This window comes from Rosa rugosa, chromosome 1, assembly GCF_958449725.1.
Source record: "Rosa rugosa chromosome 1, drRosRugo1.1, whole genome shotgun sequence".
NCBI lineage: Eukaryota > Viridiplantae > Streptophyta > Magnoliopsida > Rosales > Rosaceae > Rosa > Rosa rugosa.
This window is the reverse complement of record NC_084820.1, coordinates 64,592,057-64,611,484: the sequence shown is the minus strand read 5'-3', so window position 1 is coordinate 64,611,484 and position 19,428 is coordinate 64,592,057. Positions and strand designations below refer to the sequence as shown.

At 37.2% G+C, this 19,428-nt stretch overlaps 1 protein-coding gene, 1 long non-coding RNA gene and 1 pseudogene across 2 annotated transcripts; 1 reads left to right on the top strand and 2 right to left on the bottom strand.

The window, feature by feature from the left end:
* Positions 1-669: 669 nt before the first annotated feature.
* Positions 670-6,148, bottom strand: LOC133726122 (oligopeptide transporter 4-like). The gene is made up of 6 exons (XM_062153604.1): positions 5,585-6,148; positions 4,978-5,075; positions 2,254-2,826; positions 1,896-2,148; positions 1,566-1,748; positions 670-1,477 (listed from the first exon to the last, which is right to left on the bottom strand). Exons 1-6 carry the CDS (start codon positions 6,080-6,082, stop codon positions 866-868), a joined length of 2,217 nt encoding a protein of 738 aa, XP_062009588.1. The 5' UTR covers positions 6,083-6,148; the 3' UTR covers positions 670-865.
* An 875-nt stretch (positions 6,149-7,023) lies between these two features.
* On the top strand, positions 7,024-8,171 carry LOC133744713 (uncharacterized). Its single transcript, XR_009863431.1, has 3 exons — positions 7,024-7,155; positions 7,243-7,569; positions 7,917-8,171. It is a non-coding gene; the product is annotated as an uncharacterized LOC133744713 (long non-coding RNA).
* Positions 8,172-14,377: 6,206 nt separating this feature from the next.
* On the bottom strand, positions 14,378-16,350 carry LOC133732958 (maturase K-like; annotated as a pseudogene).
* Positions 16,351-19,428: the final 3,078 nt, after the last annotated feature.

The following is a 19,428-nucleotide window of genomic DNA, read 5'->3' as shown; positions in this document are numbered from 1 at the left end:
AGCTGTTTACAAAATTCTATATAAATATATTTAAAGGAATTTTTATATTAGATGTAATCCGAACAAAATTTTCTTGTTAATTGTAGTTCAATGACTCATTTGTCATATTAGATTTACAGTACTTTTTTTTTTTATCTTGCTGACACAACATTTAAATTTTTCATTTCTGATATGATATGCTATTATTTAATATCTCTTCACAAAAATTAGTAAAAATCAACACATTAATTTTAATCATGAAGAAATTAACAAATTTAATGGGTTGACTTTAATTTATATTATTACTTTTCTTATTGAATTCAAAAGAGAAATCCACTTATATTAAGACATTATTCTACCTTGATCTTAGTAACATTGCCCCATTCTTCTTCTCCTTCTCTTTCTTCTTGGGTAAGTTTCCTTTTGGAATCAGTGGTTCCTATTTTCTTGACCCAATATGTGAATTTTCCTATGCGAGCCATGAAATTTGTTTGTACATGCTAGTATTTTCTTTTGAATGCAAGTACTTGGTAGGATTTTATTATCTCGACACTTATAAGCAAACTGTGGATACTGGTTTCAGGCACAAAGTGTTTCTCCTTTCGAAAGAGATATGGGGCTTAAGATTTCCACCCAACTAGTCGGTTCTATTTTGGCTGGTAGGCAACAATACAATTTGATCGTTGGTGATTTGTTAAAAAGGTAACATCTTTTTGTATATGGTAACAATTTGATAGCAAGTGAATGAATCATCTATGATCTCATTCCCCACATAATACCTCCTTCACTTCATTAGATACAGTTGACATTATAATATTTGATGATTCTGCACTGTGCAACTATAGAAAAAGGAAATCACATGTAACTGTAGACAGACAATGGAGCATTAGAACACTGGACAGCCGTCGACCACTATGCCCTTGGCGGTTGGACAAGCTGCCAAGTCACAGTGTTCACCGTTTGTTCCCCACCAAGTCAAACTTGTATTCTCAACCCCTACTGAAAGGTATATTAAAACTGCCATGAAAGCCACCCCAGCATCTAATGCTGCTGAAAGAACGTAATTGTACCTCTGCCACCACTCCTTCCTGTAACGGAAGACAAAAAAGTTGAAGATGGTTCCGACTACGATCCAGGAATTGTAGTTCAATGCTGTAGCTGGTGGCATATAAGCTGTTGCTCCTAGAAGGACTGGGAGATTTATGAGACGTATCCAAGTTTGCTTTGGGAATGCCTTGTGTAGTAGCCAAACAATAACTGGTCCTATGAAACCTCCGAGGAAGAACCAGTTCATGGCACTATAGTTTCCAAGGCTTCCAAATATACGTTGTGGTCCTGCCAAACCCCATATCACAGACGCATCAAAGAAGACTCGGTCACCTGGGCACGTCCAAGGACTATCCGAATGAGGATCATCCACGCATATGTTCTTGATAGAGTGCAGCAACCACTCTGCTACCACAAGGTTTACGGTTCCCGCAAGAATTGTTCCTATGAACTAGATGTCACAAAATGCATCAAATGAGAAACATATAAGAGAATGATCAGGAGTGAAGGTTGTTAATATGCAAATTTAATATATATACCTGAACTAAGAACATTGATCTTGGAGGGATCTTCATGTAATGTCCAAGCTTGAAATCTTGTAGGAAGGAGACTGCTTGAGCCATGCTCATGTAGCCGTAAGTTTTGAAGCATACATTGGCTATTGGTCTTCCTGGTAATATGAGTCCCATGATGTACTCTGTTATTATGTTTAGTCCTGGTGTCTGTACATTGATCAGGGATAAAAACATTCGTGATTGAGAAATCTGGTATAGCAAAAGCCACTTGACTACTTGTAAGGATAAGTTGAAATATTCAACACTGATATGTTTTGCTGCAAACTAAAACAAAAGAGGAACTATGTATCTCACCTGGTTTGTTGTTGCTGTTATGATGCTGATAGGAAGGGTGAATGTAAAGGCTAAGGCACTAGCAAATAGAAGTCCCCACCATGGCATCTGAACCTGATCATTCAAGAAGATGCAAAGTACAAGGGAAACTGCAATTGTAACGGAGAGCAACACGTAAAACCACCAGGAAGGTATGTCCTTGTATTTTCTCATCAATCTAGTATGGATGTCATCCTTTCCTTGGTAAGAAGCACGATAGCGATCCATGATCTCTCTGCGATTGAGTTTTACATCATACATGGTATGTCAGTATAATCTTTTCAGAACACTAAGACCTATGTAAGTCAGTATAATATTTTCTAAGAACCATTTATATTACCTTCCATAGAATAACCCTACATGTGTGAGGGTGGAAGCGATTGTGGCAAAACCAAAGCCATAAGTGAGAGCAAAAAACGTGCTTAAGTGAATTCGTCCCTGCTCCTCATACTTTGCTATATCTAACTGAAACTTGTCATTGACAATAGCTGGAATGTCGTAGCGTTGACCTGCTGCAGTAAACAAGTGCGAGGAAAAGATGGGAAACTTCTGTGCATCGTACGAGTCCAATCCCCAGTATGCTATAGGGATTACAATGTAGATTATCAATGCATAGCCAACGAAAACATTAGCAATGGCAAAGAAGGGGCAGATGAGGGGGCTGAACAAGAAGGATGCCACTGCAGTCCAGTCAAGCGTAATTGCTCCAACTCCAAGGCCTCTCATGCCTGAGCCAATCTGCTGGGCTGTAACCGACTTGGAGAATATCCAACAAACCCATGATATGCTTGTGAGGGTGGTGAAGAGATACCCTGGGAAAGCATACCATGTAAAACTGCAAACTAGAGCAATTAGGAAGAACTTTGCCCGTGAAATGCGCTGGTCACCTTTCTCCTCTTTCTCATGCAAAGCCCTGTAAGCAATTAGCTATATCAGATGATAAATCACATTAATAAACACTGATGTAACGTTCGAGGCTAGGATATAATGACTTTGAAACTTTAGTGTCATGAATTTAGCATATCTTAGCTAGCATGTTTATCTGGATGTTATTTGCGTGTTAAGATAGTCCATAGTGAATCATTATGAGATAATGAAATTGCACAAGTTAGGAGTGATATCTGTTGAGTTTGAAAGACTAATTAAGAAGGAATTGGAGGCTATAAATATTGTGATCAAGTCCTGAGGCAAGTTACCCTTAAACGTTTCTGCATACTATATACATAGAGTAGTGGTATATGATTTATCACACAGGAAAATGAGTGAATGACAAAAGTCAATTTGGTACATAACTCCAAGGAGTACCGACTGTGATTTTCTTTATCCATAAATATTAGGTCTGCGAGTTGAAAACACATGCAGGGTCAGTTTATTTTCTTTCTTAGTGAATGAGGAGGTAGTACGTTATAATTCACTTATTATTGGACGTCTATCCAACTTTTTCCACTCTAATTTTTCGGTGTGTTCATAATTATAGTACGAGGAAGTAGAACTCTCTAACTGCTTCAAGTTGGGGTCCTCAAAAGATTGATTAAGCGAGTTTTGTCAGTAGCATCCAAGAACCTTGACTTCTACTTTTCTGTCTTTCTTGTTCCAAATGGTGGGTAGAAATGGAGGACACGGATAGTGACTGGAAATTGCTTACGGTCTTACCGAAGGAGAAGGCATGAAAGAAGGTAAAAGAATTTCGGGATTTTCTTCCATCCAAAGGAAACATCAAAAGGAAACCACTTGACTGAATAGAGAGACTCAAGTTTCAATCAAATTTTTATGTGGATTTTGGTTCGTGTCACTACCTAATTTTCTTCTATCTTCATAATGTCAACTTTGTTTGGCATATGCAGAAATTTTCTCTGTGGTCGGCAATTGGACAATTCCAATATCACATCATGTCATATGGGCATGATCATTGACTCTTCTAGATTTGGAAATTAATATCAATGTTCTAAAAATCACTATGCGATAGATGAGTGGTGGGGATGGGCCTAATGCCTAATCACTAAGGCGGAGATTATACAGGAGCCTAGGGAGATACTTTTTATTTTTATTTTATTATATAACAATATAAATAAGTATTTAATTAAAACAAAAAATCATAGTCAATAATAATTGATTGAAAACATGGAAAAAAATTAAGTATATAATAAATACTTACAAATCAAAAGTTAGTTTTGAAGTATTTGATCTATAAAAAAAATATTTTAAAAAAAATTAACATTTTTCTTAAGTCCGACATGTCTAGGCGCTATCTAAACTAGTTGAGGCAGCTAACCATCTTCTACTAGCACCGGCGGATCTAGGTGACTGCCTAGAGGGATTTTTATAACACTGATTATATGAATTTTGCAAAATCTCTTTATTAAAACCAGTTGAGTGAGAATGAGGAGCAAAAGAGGACATTAAAAAGGGTAGAAACCCACTAAGTTTGATCGTTGATATGATCGTATTTGAAATCTTTAGGTCAATTTGTTCTGCTGGTCCATTTAAGATGCTAACAGACTCATCTCAGTTGACTATTAAGATGGACACAGATTGATTTCTAGTCTATGAGAGATGTAGCATACCATTGGAGAGATTTGCTTGATATGAGGGAGCGCTGCATGTGCTTAATTGACTAGCTGACCACTAGATCTCTATATAATTTTGAGAATGACAGCAGCGGTGAATACTTTAATCAACAATGACGGAGACGAGTTTCTAAACAATCTACAAACTAAGCCCTTATTCGCCAAAATAAATGAAAACTCATAACCATGTATTTTCGACAATTTTCATTCTTTAGGTCTTTTCATAAATATTATTCCCGTAAAATGGCAATTAAATTAGTAAATTGTCAGTCATTTAAACTAACAATTTTGAAATTAGTATAATGACAAATATATATATATATATATATATATATATATAAACAAATGAATGGTCGTTATCTATTTATTGCAAAAGTGGAGGGTGCATTTTCCAAATTTGTGAACTTACTAACATCCTCGAGTGACTATTTAATATACGAAAATTCAATATGCAAATAATGATGAATAGCATCACCGGAATATCATAAAAGACATACCGGAAAAGTGAAACCTGAACGAGTGTGCTTGGCCACCACATATGAGCAGGCTCTACAACATACTTTCTTAAGAGTCCAGCCCAACCATATCCCAACACCTACATAACCCATTTTGCTCAAATTAGTTACAAATATATAGGAGAATACTATCAACTTTCTCTCTAAGATTAATTCTTCTACATTTTATTTTTTTCCATCATTGAGGATAAATGATGTTAGAGCGTGACTTAGAACATACTATGATTGTTGTGATGAAAAACAAAGAGCACGTGGTGGCTCGCATACTTACTTAAGAGTCCAGCATAGTTATGATTGAGAAATTAAACAATCTCATGACTTGATAAGATTGTTCGGTTAATTGAGCAAAACTGAAAAAACTATTACTTTGTTCAGAAACAAAAAGCAAACCATATATCGATGAAATCCATTTTAAAGGCAAAGATATTTAAACTATACAACAAGCCAGCTAATAAAGTCAGGCCACCATCTGTCACGTTCGGCAGCTCCGATGAAATTATGAATCCCACTTTTCGTTGTATGGTTTGTTTGGTAGCACAAGAAAAACCAAACCAGAAAAAGTTGTAAACGGGGGTTCTCATGGGCGTACCTGGGTTGTTATAATAAGCAGCCAGCTAGCGAGGAAAGTGATCTTCCGGATATAAAACTTCTTGATGATGTTGACAATCCCCACAGCGTAAGGCGTGCCAGATCCGAAAGCACTTCCGGCGTTGGCGAAAATGGTGATCAGCACATGCTCTTTGATGTTGAACGGACCAGGGTTCAGGGAGACCTCAGAGCTGAGTCCGGGGATCCGGAACTTGGTGGTGGGGAGGATTCTGGCCATGAAGTGGCCTATGGGGAGCGTAGCGACTTGTACGGTGATTTGGGTGATGATGAGTGGCTCGGTTCTGTAGGAGAAGAACTGGTTGAGAAAGGAGAGGAGGGCGCAGGAGAGGAGGCCTAGGAACCACATTCGGAAGGTCCAGATGGGGAGGGTCGGATCGTCGTCGTTGGTCACCGTCAGACGGACTTGCTCGACGGGGGAGACGTCGTCGTCGTCTTCGATTTTGGGTTTGGGAGCTTCTAATTCCATAACAGTTCCCATTTTGGGTTGAGAGAAATGAGTAGCTAGCTAGCTAGAGAGCTGTGGTGTTTGGGGAAGGAAGGGTTAGGAGGGGCTTTAAATGCATGGGGAAATGGGGGTGACGTGTTGACTTCCGTGGATTATTACACAAGTGGCCTTGACTAAGGAGTGGGGCCTGTGGGACCTATGGAGAAAAAAATATAGTGAAATAATTATGGACGAAAACTACTATTGAGCCGGCACGCATGATTCTTTCATCGTTTATTTATGACGTCATGTTTACCATTTATTCAAGGGCAACGAGACCATTTGTAAAATTCTTGCAATGTTCTTGGAGACAGTATTTACCAGATACCGTCTAACTAGTAAACAGGTTATAAAGCTTTTTTCTTTTTCTCTCTGACCTAGGGTTTGCATCTAGACTTCTAGATCGCTGGATACAATCTACCATGAACATGGATATTCTCAGTTGGAATTGTAGGGGAATCTGCAATGATACAACCAAGAGGGCGTTGAAGGATTTGATATCCCAAAATCGTCCCCAAATCGTCTTCCTGTGTGAGACGAAAATCAGTCATATGTCAGACTTTCTTAGCCTGCATGAAGCTTTAGGTTTTCAACATTTTAAGGAGGTTTTGAGTGATGGAAATTCGGGAGGTCTGGGGATGTTCTGGTAGGGCTGGGCATTTAAGCCCGAAAACCCGCAAACCCGGACCTGCCAGTCAAAGCCCAACCCGAACGGGCCGGGCCCTATTTTTTTTTCCGTCCAAACGGTCCGGGCCGGGCCTTGGAAGTCAAAGAACGGTTCAGGCCCGGGTCTTGAATATTAGAAATGCAAAAGCCCTTAAGGCCCGTATTACATAAAAAGTATACATGTGTCTATATATGAGTGGTTACAACGGAAGGCTCAAAATTCTTATCCTAGGACCGGACACACTAAATTAGCGTCTTCAGCCCTAAGACCCAAACCTAATCTCCTTCACTCATTCACTCGAGCACTCGCCTCCTTCTTCTTCCTCTTCGATAGTCCTCCCTCCTCCGGCCTAATCCGATTTAAACCACCAGACGGCCAGACCTCTCCGAGAATCCAGCAGGTACTCCCATAGTCTCTTAACTCTCTTCTATAGTTGCTCTTTGTTTGTGTGCTCCGATTTGAAATGATTTTGTTCTGGAATTTGCAGATTCGAAGAAAAATGTGTTTGGTGGTCGATCCGAAGCTCAACTGCTGAGAAACGAAGGGTTCACTCACTTTAGCCTTCGTTTCTAAACCGATCTGCCGCTTTCACTCTCTTCCAACGCCGTGACTCGAAGAAGTGGGAGTTCATCTTCCGATCTTCGTCTGAGTTCGCACCGTCTTCGAGTCTTCGTCTTCGTCTTCATCTTCGTCTTTGTCTTCACCGGAGAAAGTTCACATCGCACCAAAGGTCGCCTCCGTCTCTTAGTTTCTCCCTCTCCTCCGCCATAGTTGTGAGGCTTAGACACCAAAATAGGAGCCCGTTGTTCCTCAGGTCTGCCATCTCGTTTTAGCTTCATGGGTTCCTCAGTTTATTGATAAATTTGATCTCTTTTTGTGCTTATTTGATTTGTAGCTAAACTGGGATTTGGGTTTTTGATCAGTTCATTGTTTTTTGTATTTTGTTTAGTTCACTGGTTTTTGTATTTTGAGTGTTTGCTGAGAAAATGATGTCGATTAGTGACTGCAAATATGCTTCAATGGTTGATTATCTTGAGTTGCAGTTTTGGTGTATTGCTTGCTGCATTTTTTTGTGTGTAGTGCTAGTTAAGTTGCAGCTTGAATGGTTCATCAGTCCTCACTTCTATGTTATCTAAATCTCTTTATGATTTGTTGTTGTAGGCAAAAGCAAAACTGTGGAGGCCAATTGATGGATGGTACCTGTTGAATTGCTGGATAGAGAATTGGAAAAATGGCTGCTAAATTGTTGTATTTGAATTAGGACTTTCTATTTCAATTGCATATTTTTATTTCAAACTTGGACTTCATATTTAAATTGGGTCATTGTATTTCAAACTTTCAATTGCAGGTATTGTGATTGACTTGTATTTGAATTTGGATTTTATGTATTTTGGATATTTCAATTTGCAGCTTCAACTTTGGATCTTGATATGTTGATATTGTGTTTTGATTCAAATCTAAACAGGTTGAAATGAATGAAATCTGGTACATAGCAAAGTAGATATATATATATATATATATATATATATATATATATATATATATATATATATATATATATATATCCAAGGTAAAATGCAGGTTTTTGGGCCCGCAAGCCCGCAAGCCCGGCCTGAAGTTAAACGGGTCGGTCCCTGTTTGTGTCAAAGCGGGCAGGGTCCGGGCTCAGTGAAAAACGGGCCGGGTCTGGGCCCAGTGAAATTATAGTTGGACCCGGCCCGTGCCCAGCCCTATGTTCTGGAGCGGTGATGTGAGGGTCCAGGAACGCTCTATGTCTGCCCACCATATTGATATGGTCATTGAAGGAGATCCGGGGGAGCCTAATTGGCGTTTGACTTGCTTTTATGGTTTTGCACGAACTGGAGACAGAGATAGATTGTGGCAGTTTCTCAAGGATCTCTGTGACCTTGACTCTTTGCCTTGGGTTGTTATTGGCGACTTTAATGAGATACTGAATAGCAGCGAGAAGATTGATGGGCCGGTAAGGGCTGAGCGTTAGATGAGAGGTTTTCGAGATGCCCTAGGTTATGGAGACCTGCTTGATTTAGGGTTCTTGGGGCCAATGTGTACTTGGTGGAACTTGGAGACGCAGTTACGGTTGGATAGGGCCATATGCACACCTTCATGGTGTGATATTTTTGGTCATGCCAGGCTGTGTCATCTTCCCCCCAGTGATTCAGACCATGTTCCAATTCTGCTACAGGCTAGTTCGGTGCCTCTGGTACAGCATTCACGCCATCATCGCTTCAAATTCGAAGCATAATGGCTGCAACATGCTGAATGTGATGGAGTGGTGAAGGAGGCATGGCATACAGATGTAACGGGGACACCCATGTATTGTGCTTCACAAAAGATTATGCATACTAGAATGAAGCTAGACAAATGGCAGAAACAGACCTTTAGAGCGAGGCAATTGAATATGCTTGGCATTCGATCTCGTTTAGAGGAATTGATGGATGTTCCTATTTCGGAGTCAGTGCAAGTGGAGAAGAAGAATTTACAAGACCGACTCCAAGTTCTTCTTTCCCAAGAAGAGACGTTTTGGCGACAACGATCAAAAGTGACTTGGCTCCAAGATGGGGATAGAAATACTAATTTTTTCCATCGAAAAGCTTCTAATAGGAAACGAAAAAATCAGTTTCAGGGTCTCTATAATGAAGATGGGGTGTGGTGTGAGGATGATGTAGGTGTGGAAAACATTGTTACTGCCTATTTCACCAGGATGTTTACGGCACAAGATATTGATCTTGATGCGGTCAATAAGACTCTTGAAGCTATTCAGCCTTGTGTTACTCCGACTATAAATGATCAGTTGTGTGCTCCTTACTCTCATGAGGAAGTTCGTAGTGCCTTGTTCCAAATGTATCCCACGAAGTCTCCTGGACCAGATGGGATGCCTCCGTTGTTCTTCCAATATTATTGGGATACAATTGGGGAAGATGTTACTTTAGCGGTGCAAAGCTTTCTACAAACAGGTCAGTTGTTACGACAAATTAACTTCACACATATTTGTCTTATTCCAAAGAAGAACGATCCTGAACAAATGTCTGACTTGCGGCCTATTGCCTTGTGTAATGTGTTGTATAAAATTTGTTCCAAAGTAGTGGCCAATAGATTGAAACTAATCCTACCTGAGCTGATCTCCCCTTTTCAAAGTGCGTTTGTGCCAGGGAGGTTAATTACTAACAATATTCTAGTGGCTAATGAGATTGCCCATGTTGTTCATAACAAAAGAGAGGGGGGGAAGGTTTTATGGCCTTGAAGCTTGATCTTAGTAAGGCATATGACAGGATGGAATGGTTCTTCCTTAGGAAGGTGTTAAATCGTTTTGGATTTGCATATGATTAGATTGAGATGGTTATGCAATGTGTCAATCCTGTGAGATATTCTTTTTTGGTCTGTGGGAAACCGCGGGGCTATGTTTGTCCGAGTATAGGCTTGAGGCAGGGAGATCCTTTATCTCCATATTTGTTTCTGCTTGGAGCTGAGGGTTTCTCTGCATTACTTCAACAGAAAAAGGATGCTGGACTTCTACCCGGGATCAAGGTATGTGATAATGCTTGTGAGCCCCGGAAAAATGTGTTGAACTTATTGATGATCGCACGAGAAATTATTTCGCGATCTCGACAATTGCTGAAGTGCTCGAGAATATTTTCAGAAATTTTCATAAATTGAAATCTTCAATTTAAGTATTGGATAATAAAGTACACGACACGACGAGTTCGTGGAAATTTTCGGGGAATTTTTCGAGTACCCGAGCTATTTACGGCGATTTTACGAAGTTGTGGGATTTAAGAAATTAAATTCAAGAAAATGGGAATTTGGTGGAGCGATGTGAGTCATTGATCCACTCACCGCTTGATCAGGGCCATCCATTGTTAAATGGACCAATTTATTTATAGCTGTTGATCAGATCAAAGAGAGAGGGAGAGAGTAAGCTCGAGAGAGAAAGAGAGAGAGACCGAGAGCTCGGTGCTCTCAGACCCGAAGCACGACCCGACCGGCGCCACTCCTTCCGGCCACGGCACAACGGCGGACCACCGGCATCTTCTGCGTCTCGCTGTCGCCTACCTCCCAATAGCCTCTGATCCTCCATGCACTGAACGGAGAAGGAGACTCGACGAATGGAAGCTCCGAGACTTCTCCGGCGAGCTCTACAATTTCCGGCTATTCCGGCCACCGTTTGGGCCACCTGTGGTATGAAACCTCACCTGCTCGTCATGCTCAACACCCCAGTATGATTAGTTTTAATCAAGTTTTGACGATTTTGTTTCTGGGTTGCTTCTGCCTCCGTCGCGGTTCCTCGACACCGGCAGTTTTTCCTGCTCTTCTCGGCTTAGTTTTTGGCTTGGTTGCATATGTAGACGAAGGCAGACCTTGTTTAGGTATTGAAGTACGAGAATTACTGGTTGAGTGGCCATCAGGTCGAACTCCGTCACCGGTCGAGTTTTGAAAGTAGGTTGGACGGAGTTGATCAACTCGGCGTCGACTAGGCTATCTCCAACAACTGTGTTCTCCGCCCTGAGGTCTCACCTGCATGTCGACTACTGAAGGTAAAAATCGAAGTCTGCTCTGTGGTACTTGTGACAGTTTGGATGAATTATGGTGTTGGAAGTGAAATTGAAGTTTGAATGCATGTGTGGATCGGGTGTTTGAGTCTTGGATTGAATTGGTTGAGTTGCATATTGAGAAATTGATCTGGATTGTGAAATAGATATTGTGGGTACATAAGGTTCTTGTGAAAATTGATTATTAGTGATGAACAAGTAAATTGTATTGTTGTTACGATTGAGTTATGGTTGTTGTTAGTTTGAAGTAAAGGTACAGAAATTAAGAATCGGTTGTGAATTTTGGGAATGGCCTAAAATGGTATTATGGTGTCCATAGTAATTTCCGTCTAATTACTATGTGACGAAATTGTTAATTAAAGAAAAGGAAATAATATATTGGGTGGCCTTAGTAAATTATGGGTACACCTAATATATTTGACACTAAGTCGTTGCTTGATTTACTTCGACGTAGTCGTAATTCGTCAATGTTAGTCAATGCGGTCAAACCTTGGTCAATCCTAGTCAAACGAGGAAGGGTTGGCTTTAAATATTTGTTTGACGGATTATTAATGTTAATTATGTCAGAATCTAGGATTTCCAGTTACCCGAGGAACGGAAGGTTTGTGAATCTCGGACAACATAAAAGGTTAAAGCATCGGAATCCAGGTAGGGGACTCAGGACTCATCCGGTTAGTTGTTTTCCGTTTTGAATTAAATGTTTCTGCATATTTGAGTTGCATGGTTTGGTTATTGATGGCTTGAGAGTGAGTGGAACATAGCGATTCCTTGGACTTCGATCCTCTAAACCTCCGGAGGGGCCGTATGGACGGAATGGTGTCTGACATCCTCTGAGGTGTGGCACTATTTCTAGGTGATATGGCGTAAGTGGACACTTTCACTACGCTTACCTGGTGATGATTTTATTTGAGGTAAGGCCGTGTAGTTGGTCCATGGGACTGGCCATCAGGTATTATGCATTTCTTTGAGTTTCGTGCATTGGATTTTGAGTCTGAAAGATATTTAAAGTTTGTCGTTCTTTAAAGAAATGGTTTAACTTTTTCATACTGGGATCCCAAATTATTATCTTGTGTGTCGGTTTTCAAACCTAGTTGGGTGAAGCCCCTATTGAGTAGCGAGGACGAAAGCTCACCCCTACAACAGTGTGGTTGCAGGTACTGTGCACTGGGAACGGGATTGGAGCGGACGGAGCTGGGTGTGCAGATTTCAATAGATGTCAGGTTCTGGGTTCCAATCTTATTCCTGTTCCTTAAAATTGTATTTTCGGAACTTGTCACAATTTGTTTGTTATATGCTAAGTCCTTTATTCCTCGGTTGTTTGCAACGTTAAGTCCTGGACGAACATTTGAATTTAAAGTTTTAGAAAGGTTTTCACCTCAAAAGAATTTAAAAGCTTCTGTTGCGAATTTTTTTGTCAAAATTTATTTCGAACAAATGCCTAGCAAATTTCTAGAATGTAAATCGAATTTTCGGTTTATGATTTAGGGACTCGCGGCACTGTAACATACTCAAGCTGGTGAGGTGCAGTTTGGGGCGTTACAATGCTCCTTCTGTTAATCATCTTCTGTTCGCAGATGATAGTATGCGTTATGCTCATGCATCTTTGGAGGCATGTTATGAGATTCAGGATGTTATTGAGACATATGGGCGAGCTTCTCGTCAACTGGTTAATTTAAGTAAAAGCTCTGTTGTCTTTAGCAAGAATGTTTCGGAAGATATGATGGTGGAAGTTTCTAGCCTTATGGGGGTTGAAGTGGTAGAATCCCATGAAAAATATCTAGGGTTACCTACATATGTGGGGAGGAAGAAGACAGCTACTTTCTAATACATTAAAGATAACTTGGCCAAGAAACTTGATGTTTGGCAGGGTAAGATGCTAAGTGGAGCTGGAACTTAGAATGGGTTGCCCGGGACTCGAACCCGGAACTAGTATGGGTTGCCCGGGTATGAAATTTTGGTATCTATATACACGATTTCGATATACTAATTAGAATGGGTTGCCCGGGACTCGAACCCGGAACTAGTCGGATGGAGTAGATAATTTCCTTGTTAGAAAAAAATAGGTAAAAAAACCCTCCCCAAACCGTGCTTGCATTTTTCATTGCACACGGCTTTCCCTATGTATACATCTAAAATGTAGTTCCTTCCTTATACACGACTCTAAGAAAGTTGAATACTCAGTTGATCAACCCTTACTGCATGAACATTTCATAATACATAATAGAAAAAATTTGTTATCTCTTCATTATTTAAAGAAAATTTCCATTTCCACGGTCACATAAACAATCATTCATGATTAACTAGATCATTGATACACAAAATATCCAAATACCAAATCCGCCCTCTATAAAACCTCTTCAAAGTAGAAGAAGTTCTTGGAAAGAGCAAAGAAAAAATCTGTTCTTCTTCCGTAAAGAATTCGTCCAATAATTTAGGACCTAATCTTTTCAAAAAAGTGCGTACAGTACTTTTGTGTTTACGAGCCAAAGTTTTAACACAGGAAAGTCGAAGTATATATTTTATTCGATACAAACTCTTTTTTTTTTGAAGATCCGCTATAATAATGAGAAAGGTTTCCGCCTATACGCACAAATCGGTCGATAATATCAGAATCCGACGAATCTGCCCAGCTGGACTTACTAATAGGATGCCCTGATGTGTTACAAAATTTCACTTTAGCCAACGATCCTATCATTGGAATAATTGGAAATAATGTATCAAGCTTCTTCATAGCATTATCCATTAAAAACGAATTTTCTAGCAATTGACTCCGTACCACTGAAATATTCGGTCGTATGCTTGAAAGATAACCCAAAAAATCAAAGGAATGCTTGGATAATTGGTTTATATGGATTCTTCCTGGTTGAAACCATACATAAAAATGACATTGCCAAAAATGGACAAGATAATATTTCCACTTATTCATTAGAAGAGGAGTATCTTTTGATGCCAGAATCGATTTTCCTTGATATCTAACATACTGTATAAAAGGATCCTTGAAGAACCATAAGGTGGCCGGAAAATCGTTAGCAAAGACTTCTTCGACAGGATATTTTATTTTTTCATAAAAACGTATTCGCTCAAAAAGAATCCCAAAAGAGGTTAATCGTAAATGATTAGATTGGTTACGGAGAAAAAGTAAAATGGATTCGTATTCACATACATAAGAATTATATAGGAGCAAGAATAATCTTTGATTACTTTTTGCAAAAATGGATTTTTTTGGAGTAATAAGAGTATTCCAATTATAATACTCGTGAAGAAAGAGCCGTAATAAATGCAAAGAAGAGGGATCTTTCACGCAGTAGCGAAGGGTTTGAACCAAGATTTCCAGATGAATGGGGTAGGGTATTAGTACATCTGATGCATAATTTAAATGTGGAAATTTGTCCTCGAAAAAAGGAAATATTGAATGAATTGATCGTAAATTATAAGATTTTACGGTTTCTGTCTCCTTTAAGGAAGATACTAATCGTAGGGAAAACGGAATTTCCACAATGACTGCAAATCCCTCCGATATTATTTGAGAATACAAATTTTTGTTGTACCCAAAAAATTTATTTTGATTCGAATCATTAACGGAAATAAGAAAATGATTCTGTTGATACATTCGACTAATTAAACGTTTTATAATTAGTAAACTAGATTTCTTGTCATAACCTACATTATCCAACAAAACGGATCTATTTAAACCACGATCATGAGCAAGTGCATAAATATACTCCCGAAAGATAAGTGGGTATAGGAAGTCATGTTGCTGAGATCTATATAATTCTAAATATCCTTGAAATTCTTCCATTTAAAATTCAATTTGAATCAGAAAAGAAATAGGTGATTTATTGGGTTATCAAATGATACATAGTACGATACAGTCAAAACAAGGTATTTCTATTATAGTAAGAAAAAATTAGATACCTCGGAAACAAGTCAAACTCATCAACGGACTCTCCAGACCCTCCCTTTCCATATAATAGATTTATGTTCATTTATAGGATAACAAGATAGTTAGAAGCCCTTTATTTTATCAATCCAATCGCTCTTTTGATTTTGAAAAAAAAAATCTCTTTATCAATATACTGCCTTCTTCTACACATTTATCTCTACCCCATAAAGGGGAATAGCTAATAGTTAGGACTCATAAGAAATTTCTAATCCACTCATCGGAAAAGCTTTTCCCGCATTAAGCACTAATATATTTTTAACGTCTAATTAGATGGGGTAATCATTCAAAAATGAAGAACAGAAGCTCGTTACTTTTTATTTCCCTAGAATTGGAACCTCTAGTTAAGGCTCTACCCATTTATTCATTCGACCCCCCAAAAAAATTATTTTTTAAAAATGGAATTTAAACAATTGAAATAAGATTTTGGACCTATTCAGTAAGAATGAAATATTCTCAGAATTATCCTACGACATGCTGCTTTTTCCATTCATTCCTTTCAGGATCAGTCGTGGTCTTACAAACTCTACCGATGGTATGGACGAATCTGTTGCTTCATACAAATGTGTAAAAGATGCTAGCCGCACTTAAAAGCCGAGTACTCTACCGTTGAGTTAGCAACCCAAATAAACAAATTAGAATGTGTAGATACAATCAGAATCCCAATAAATAACGAAATTGAATGGTACAACACAATCAAACCATTAAAAAAAAAACTCTAACTGAACATAATAAAAATGAACAAATCCGACGAAAATACAAAAAATTCTCAAATAAAAGATAAAATAAGGATAAAGTCAAAGATTTTCAAATATTTATAGACCGCCTCTTGTCTCTCTTCTCTTATATTATATTATCCATTAATTAGTATATATCGAGTTTAATTGATTAAAATCTTAATCAAAAAATACTTCTTGTATGACAGAAAATATAAGAGCCTATTATTTGAATGAAATAAAATCTATGGAACAGGGATAAATAGATCCATTTATCCACGATCGGATTATATTTATTTGATACACTGTTGTCAATATGAATATTGAGAAAAGCATACGTATACAAAAGAGAAAACAAATTCTAAATCGAACTAACAATTCCAATTTCAATCAATTAAAATTAATCAAATTCAAATTATTTAAATTGAAATATAAAAAAAAACGAAGGACTTGTGTTGGATTGGCACTATATATAATATAGGTGGAAGACTAAATTAAGGAAGACGGTGAAGAAGTAGAAAAAAATGAGGTTTATTCAATAACTAAAATAAGCAGATTTAGTCCTTTGTTTTTTTTGTTCATAGAGTTCCAACGAAAACGGGGGTAATGTCAAATTTTTATGTCTATAGACCCCATTACTTCTACGTCATTTCTTATTTATTCACTTGATCTTTTTTTCTATTTTATTTTATCAATTGAATTTTGTTTGTTGATTAAGGCGAAGTTCCGTAAAAACCCCCGCCTTTTTTGAAATATCATGAACAGTTCCTGTAGGTTGAGCGCCTTTTTCAAGGAAGTATAGAATAGCAGGAACATTTAAATAGATTTGATTCTTTATCGGATCATAAAAACCCACTTTCCGAAGATCTCTTCCCTCTCGTCGGGATCGAACATCAATTGCAACGATTCGATAAATGGCTCATTGGGATAGATGAAGAATACCCCCCCTAGAAACGTATAAGAAGTTTTCCCCTCGTACGGCTCGAGAAAATTCGAAATTATGTCTATGTATAGAATTACAATATCAAATATATCCATAAAATCATCAAATTAATTAGACTATTGATTTTAGTACTTTTTTTCTTATTCTTTCTTACCCAACAAAAAAGAAAATTAGTCGTATTTGCACCCTCATAACTCAAGTTGGATAACTCTGAAATAACTCAAAAGAGAAACCTTTTAGATATTTCATCTATTGAGCGGTCTCTAACCCTTTAATTGTCTGTCTTCTTTAGAATCCATTTTGATTCTTTTCTGATCTAGTTGTTAAGACAATTGAAAATGGTATTTCCTTGTTCCAGGATCTTTGCCTTGAATCATTGGGTTTAGACATTACTTCGGTGATCTTTAAATCCTTTCAAAACGGCAGCAACATACCATTTTTTGTGATTTCTTTCTGTCAAAGAATCATACGAATGTTTGATTCCTGCGTAATACACTTTCCTTTTGATTTGATCGAAAGAGTTTTACCAATTTCAACAAACTTTCCTTTTGAATTGGAAATTTTCTCGAATAGGACCCTTTAAGTTTATGTATCAAAAATATACTTACGAAGCTGTTCCAATTTATTGATTGATACTAACCCTAGATTCTTGCCCCTGAAAAATAAATAAATACTTTCTACTCGAGCTCCATCCTATACTATATTATATCACACCCCCCCCCCCCCCCCCCCAAAAAAAAGAGAGTTACAGCGGAACAGAACAAATGATGTCGAGCCAAGAGCACTTTCATTCCTATATAACATATAAAAAAATGGTGGATGTAAGACTCCACAGCGGATCATGTCCTTCAAGTCGCACGTTGCTTTCTACCACATCGTTTTAAACGAAGTTTTACCATAACATTCCTTCAGTTTGGAACCCATATGTAATTGATTCAATTATGGAATCATGAATAATCATTGGTTCGGATATAGATTAATAGAATTTAATATTGGAAATTCTATAAAAATAATTTTTTTTTTTTCTTATTTACTTATTTATATTTATATCATTCTAAATTTTCGAATATTTTTCGATTATTGTAAAATCAAATTAGTTAACTAAATTATAACTAATATAACACGAATAAATAAATATAATACGAAGAAACAAGTTATTTTGAATCTGTATCCATAATAGTGGTAGCATAAATTCAACAATTTCACACTTCTTCAAGTACCAAGAACTCATAGGAGTTCGTTACAAAGATTGAATTGATTGAAAAATCTCCTATCCGATATAATTATTTGCATTTTGCATAACATAAAGTTTTACAGCAAGGACCTTTCGTTTTTTATCATCAGTAAGAGAGAGAGAAATTCATATTGGATTAAACCATCTGTGATTAAAAAAAGATAGATAAAAAAACACTGATGTAAGGGAGAAATTTTATGTTGTTATTTTTTCATATTTATACTGTAAAATCGTTTGCGTGTTATTTGAACTCAATTAAATTTGTGAAAAAGATATGATTCCGCGGATTATGAAAAAAAAATAATAATAATCACATTCTATACCAATATTCTACTCTTAATACAGAAGGCTGTTCGAAAAGGCAATCTTTTATATATATTTTATTATGATATATTTTATATATCAAAATAAAATTATAAATATATTATATTTATATTAATTATAAATATATTCTATTAATATTATATTAATAGAATGTTAATATAATGATCACATTATATAATAATATATATAGACGGGGTATGCTCTGGGACGGAAGGATTCGAACCTCCGATTAGCGGGACCAAAACCCGTTGCCTTACCACTTGGCCACGCCCCATTTATTTCTATTCGACACTAATAAACACTAATATTGGTACAGGTTATTCGTCAACTCCAGTCTAAATATCTATTATTTAGAAAATGGATTACTAGAATTTTTATACACGTAGACTATACATGTAGACATAGAATTAAACTGAATTTATTGATCATTACATATAATTCAATTAAGATATTGTACGAAAGTATGATTTATTCTATTCTCTTTTGATTTGAGATATAGAAGGATTTTTGATTGGGTGAGTTCAAATCAAAGAAAGTTTTTTGGTCTATCTTATTTATTTTTATTCATTTTTTTTCTTCTATCAATAATACCCTATATTATAATATTATAATAATAAAATATAATAATAAAAAACTCAATTAAATTTATTAATAACTCAATCAAAATAAATACAATTATCCCAAAAAACAAAATGTTTGTTATGCTTAATATTTTAAGTTTGATCTGTATCTACCTTAATTCTGCTCTTTATTCCAGTAGTTTTTTCGTCGCAAAATTGCCCGAAGCCTACGCTTTTTTGAATCCAATTGTAGATGTTATGCCAGTAATACCCCTGTTCTTTTTTCTCTTAGCCTTTGTTTGGCAAGCTGCTGTAAGTTTTCGATGATATTTTTAATAAAGTCCCAGACAAATTCATGATTTATTCGAAAAAAAAAATTCGTGGAATT

Coding starts and splice junctions, on each gene's coding strand:
- LOC133726122 (XM_062153604.1), bottom strand. CDS start 6,082: ATGGGAACTGTTATGGAATTAGAAGCTCCCAAACCCAAAATCGAAGAC. Junction 2,827..4,977: donor GTTCAGGTTTCACTTTTCCG/GTATGTCTTTTA, acceptor AATTGCTTACAG/GGCTTTGCATGAGAAAGAGG. Junction 1,478..1,565: donor GATCAATGTTCTTAGTTCAG/GTATATATATTA, acceptor TGTGACATCTAG/TTCATAGGAACAATTCTTGC.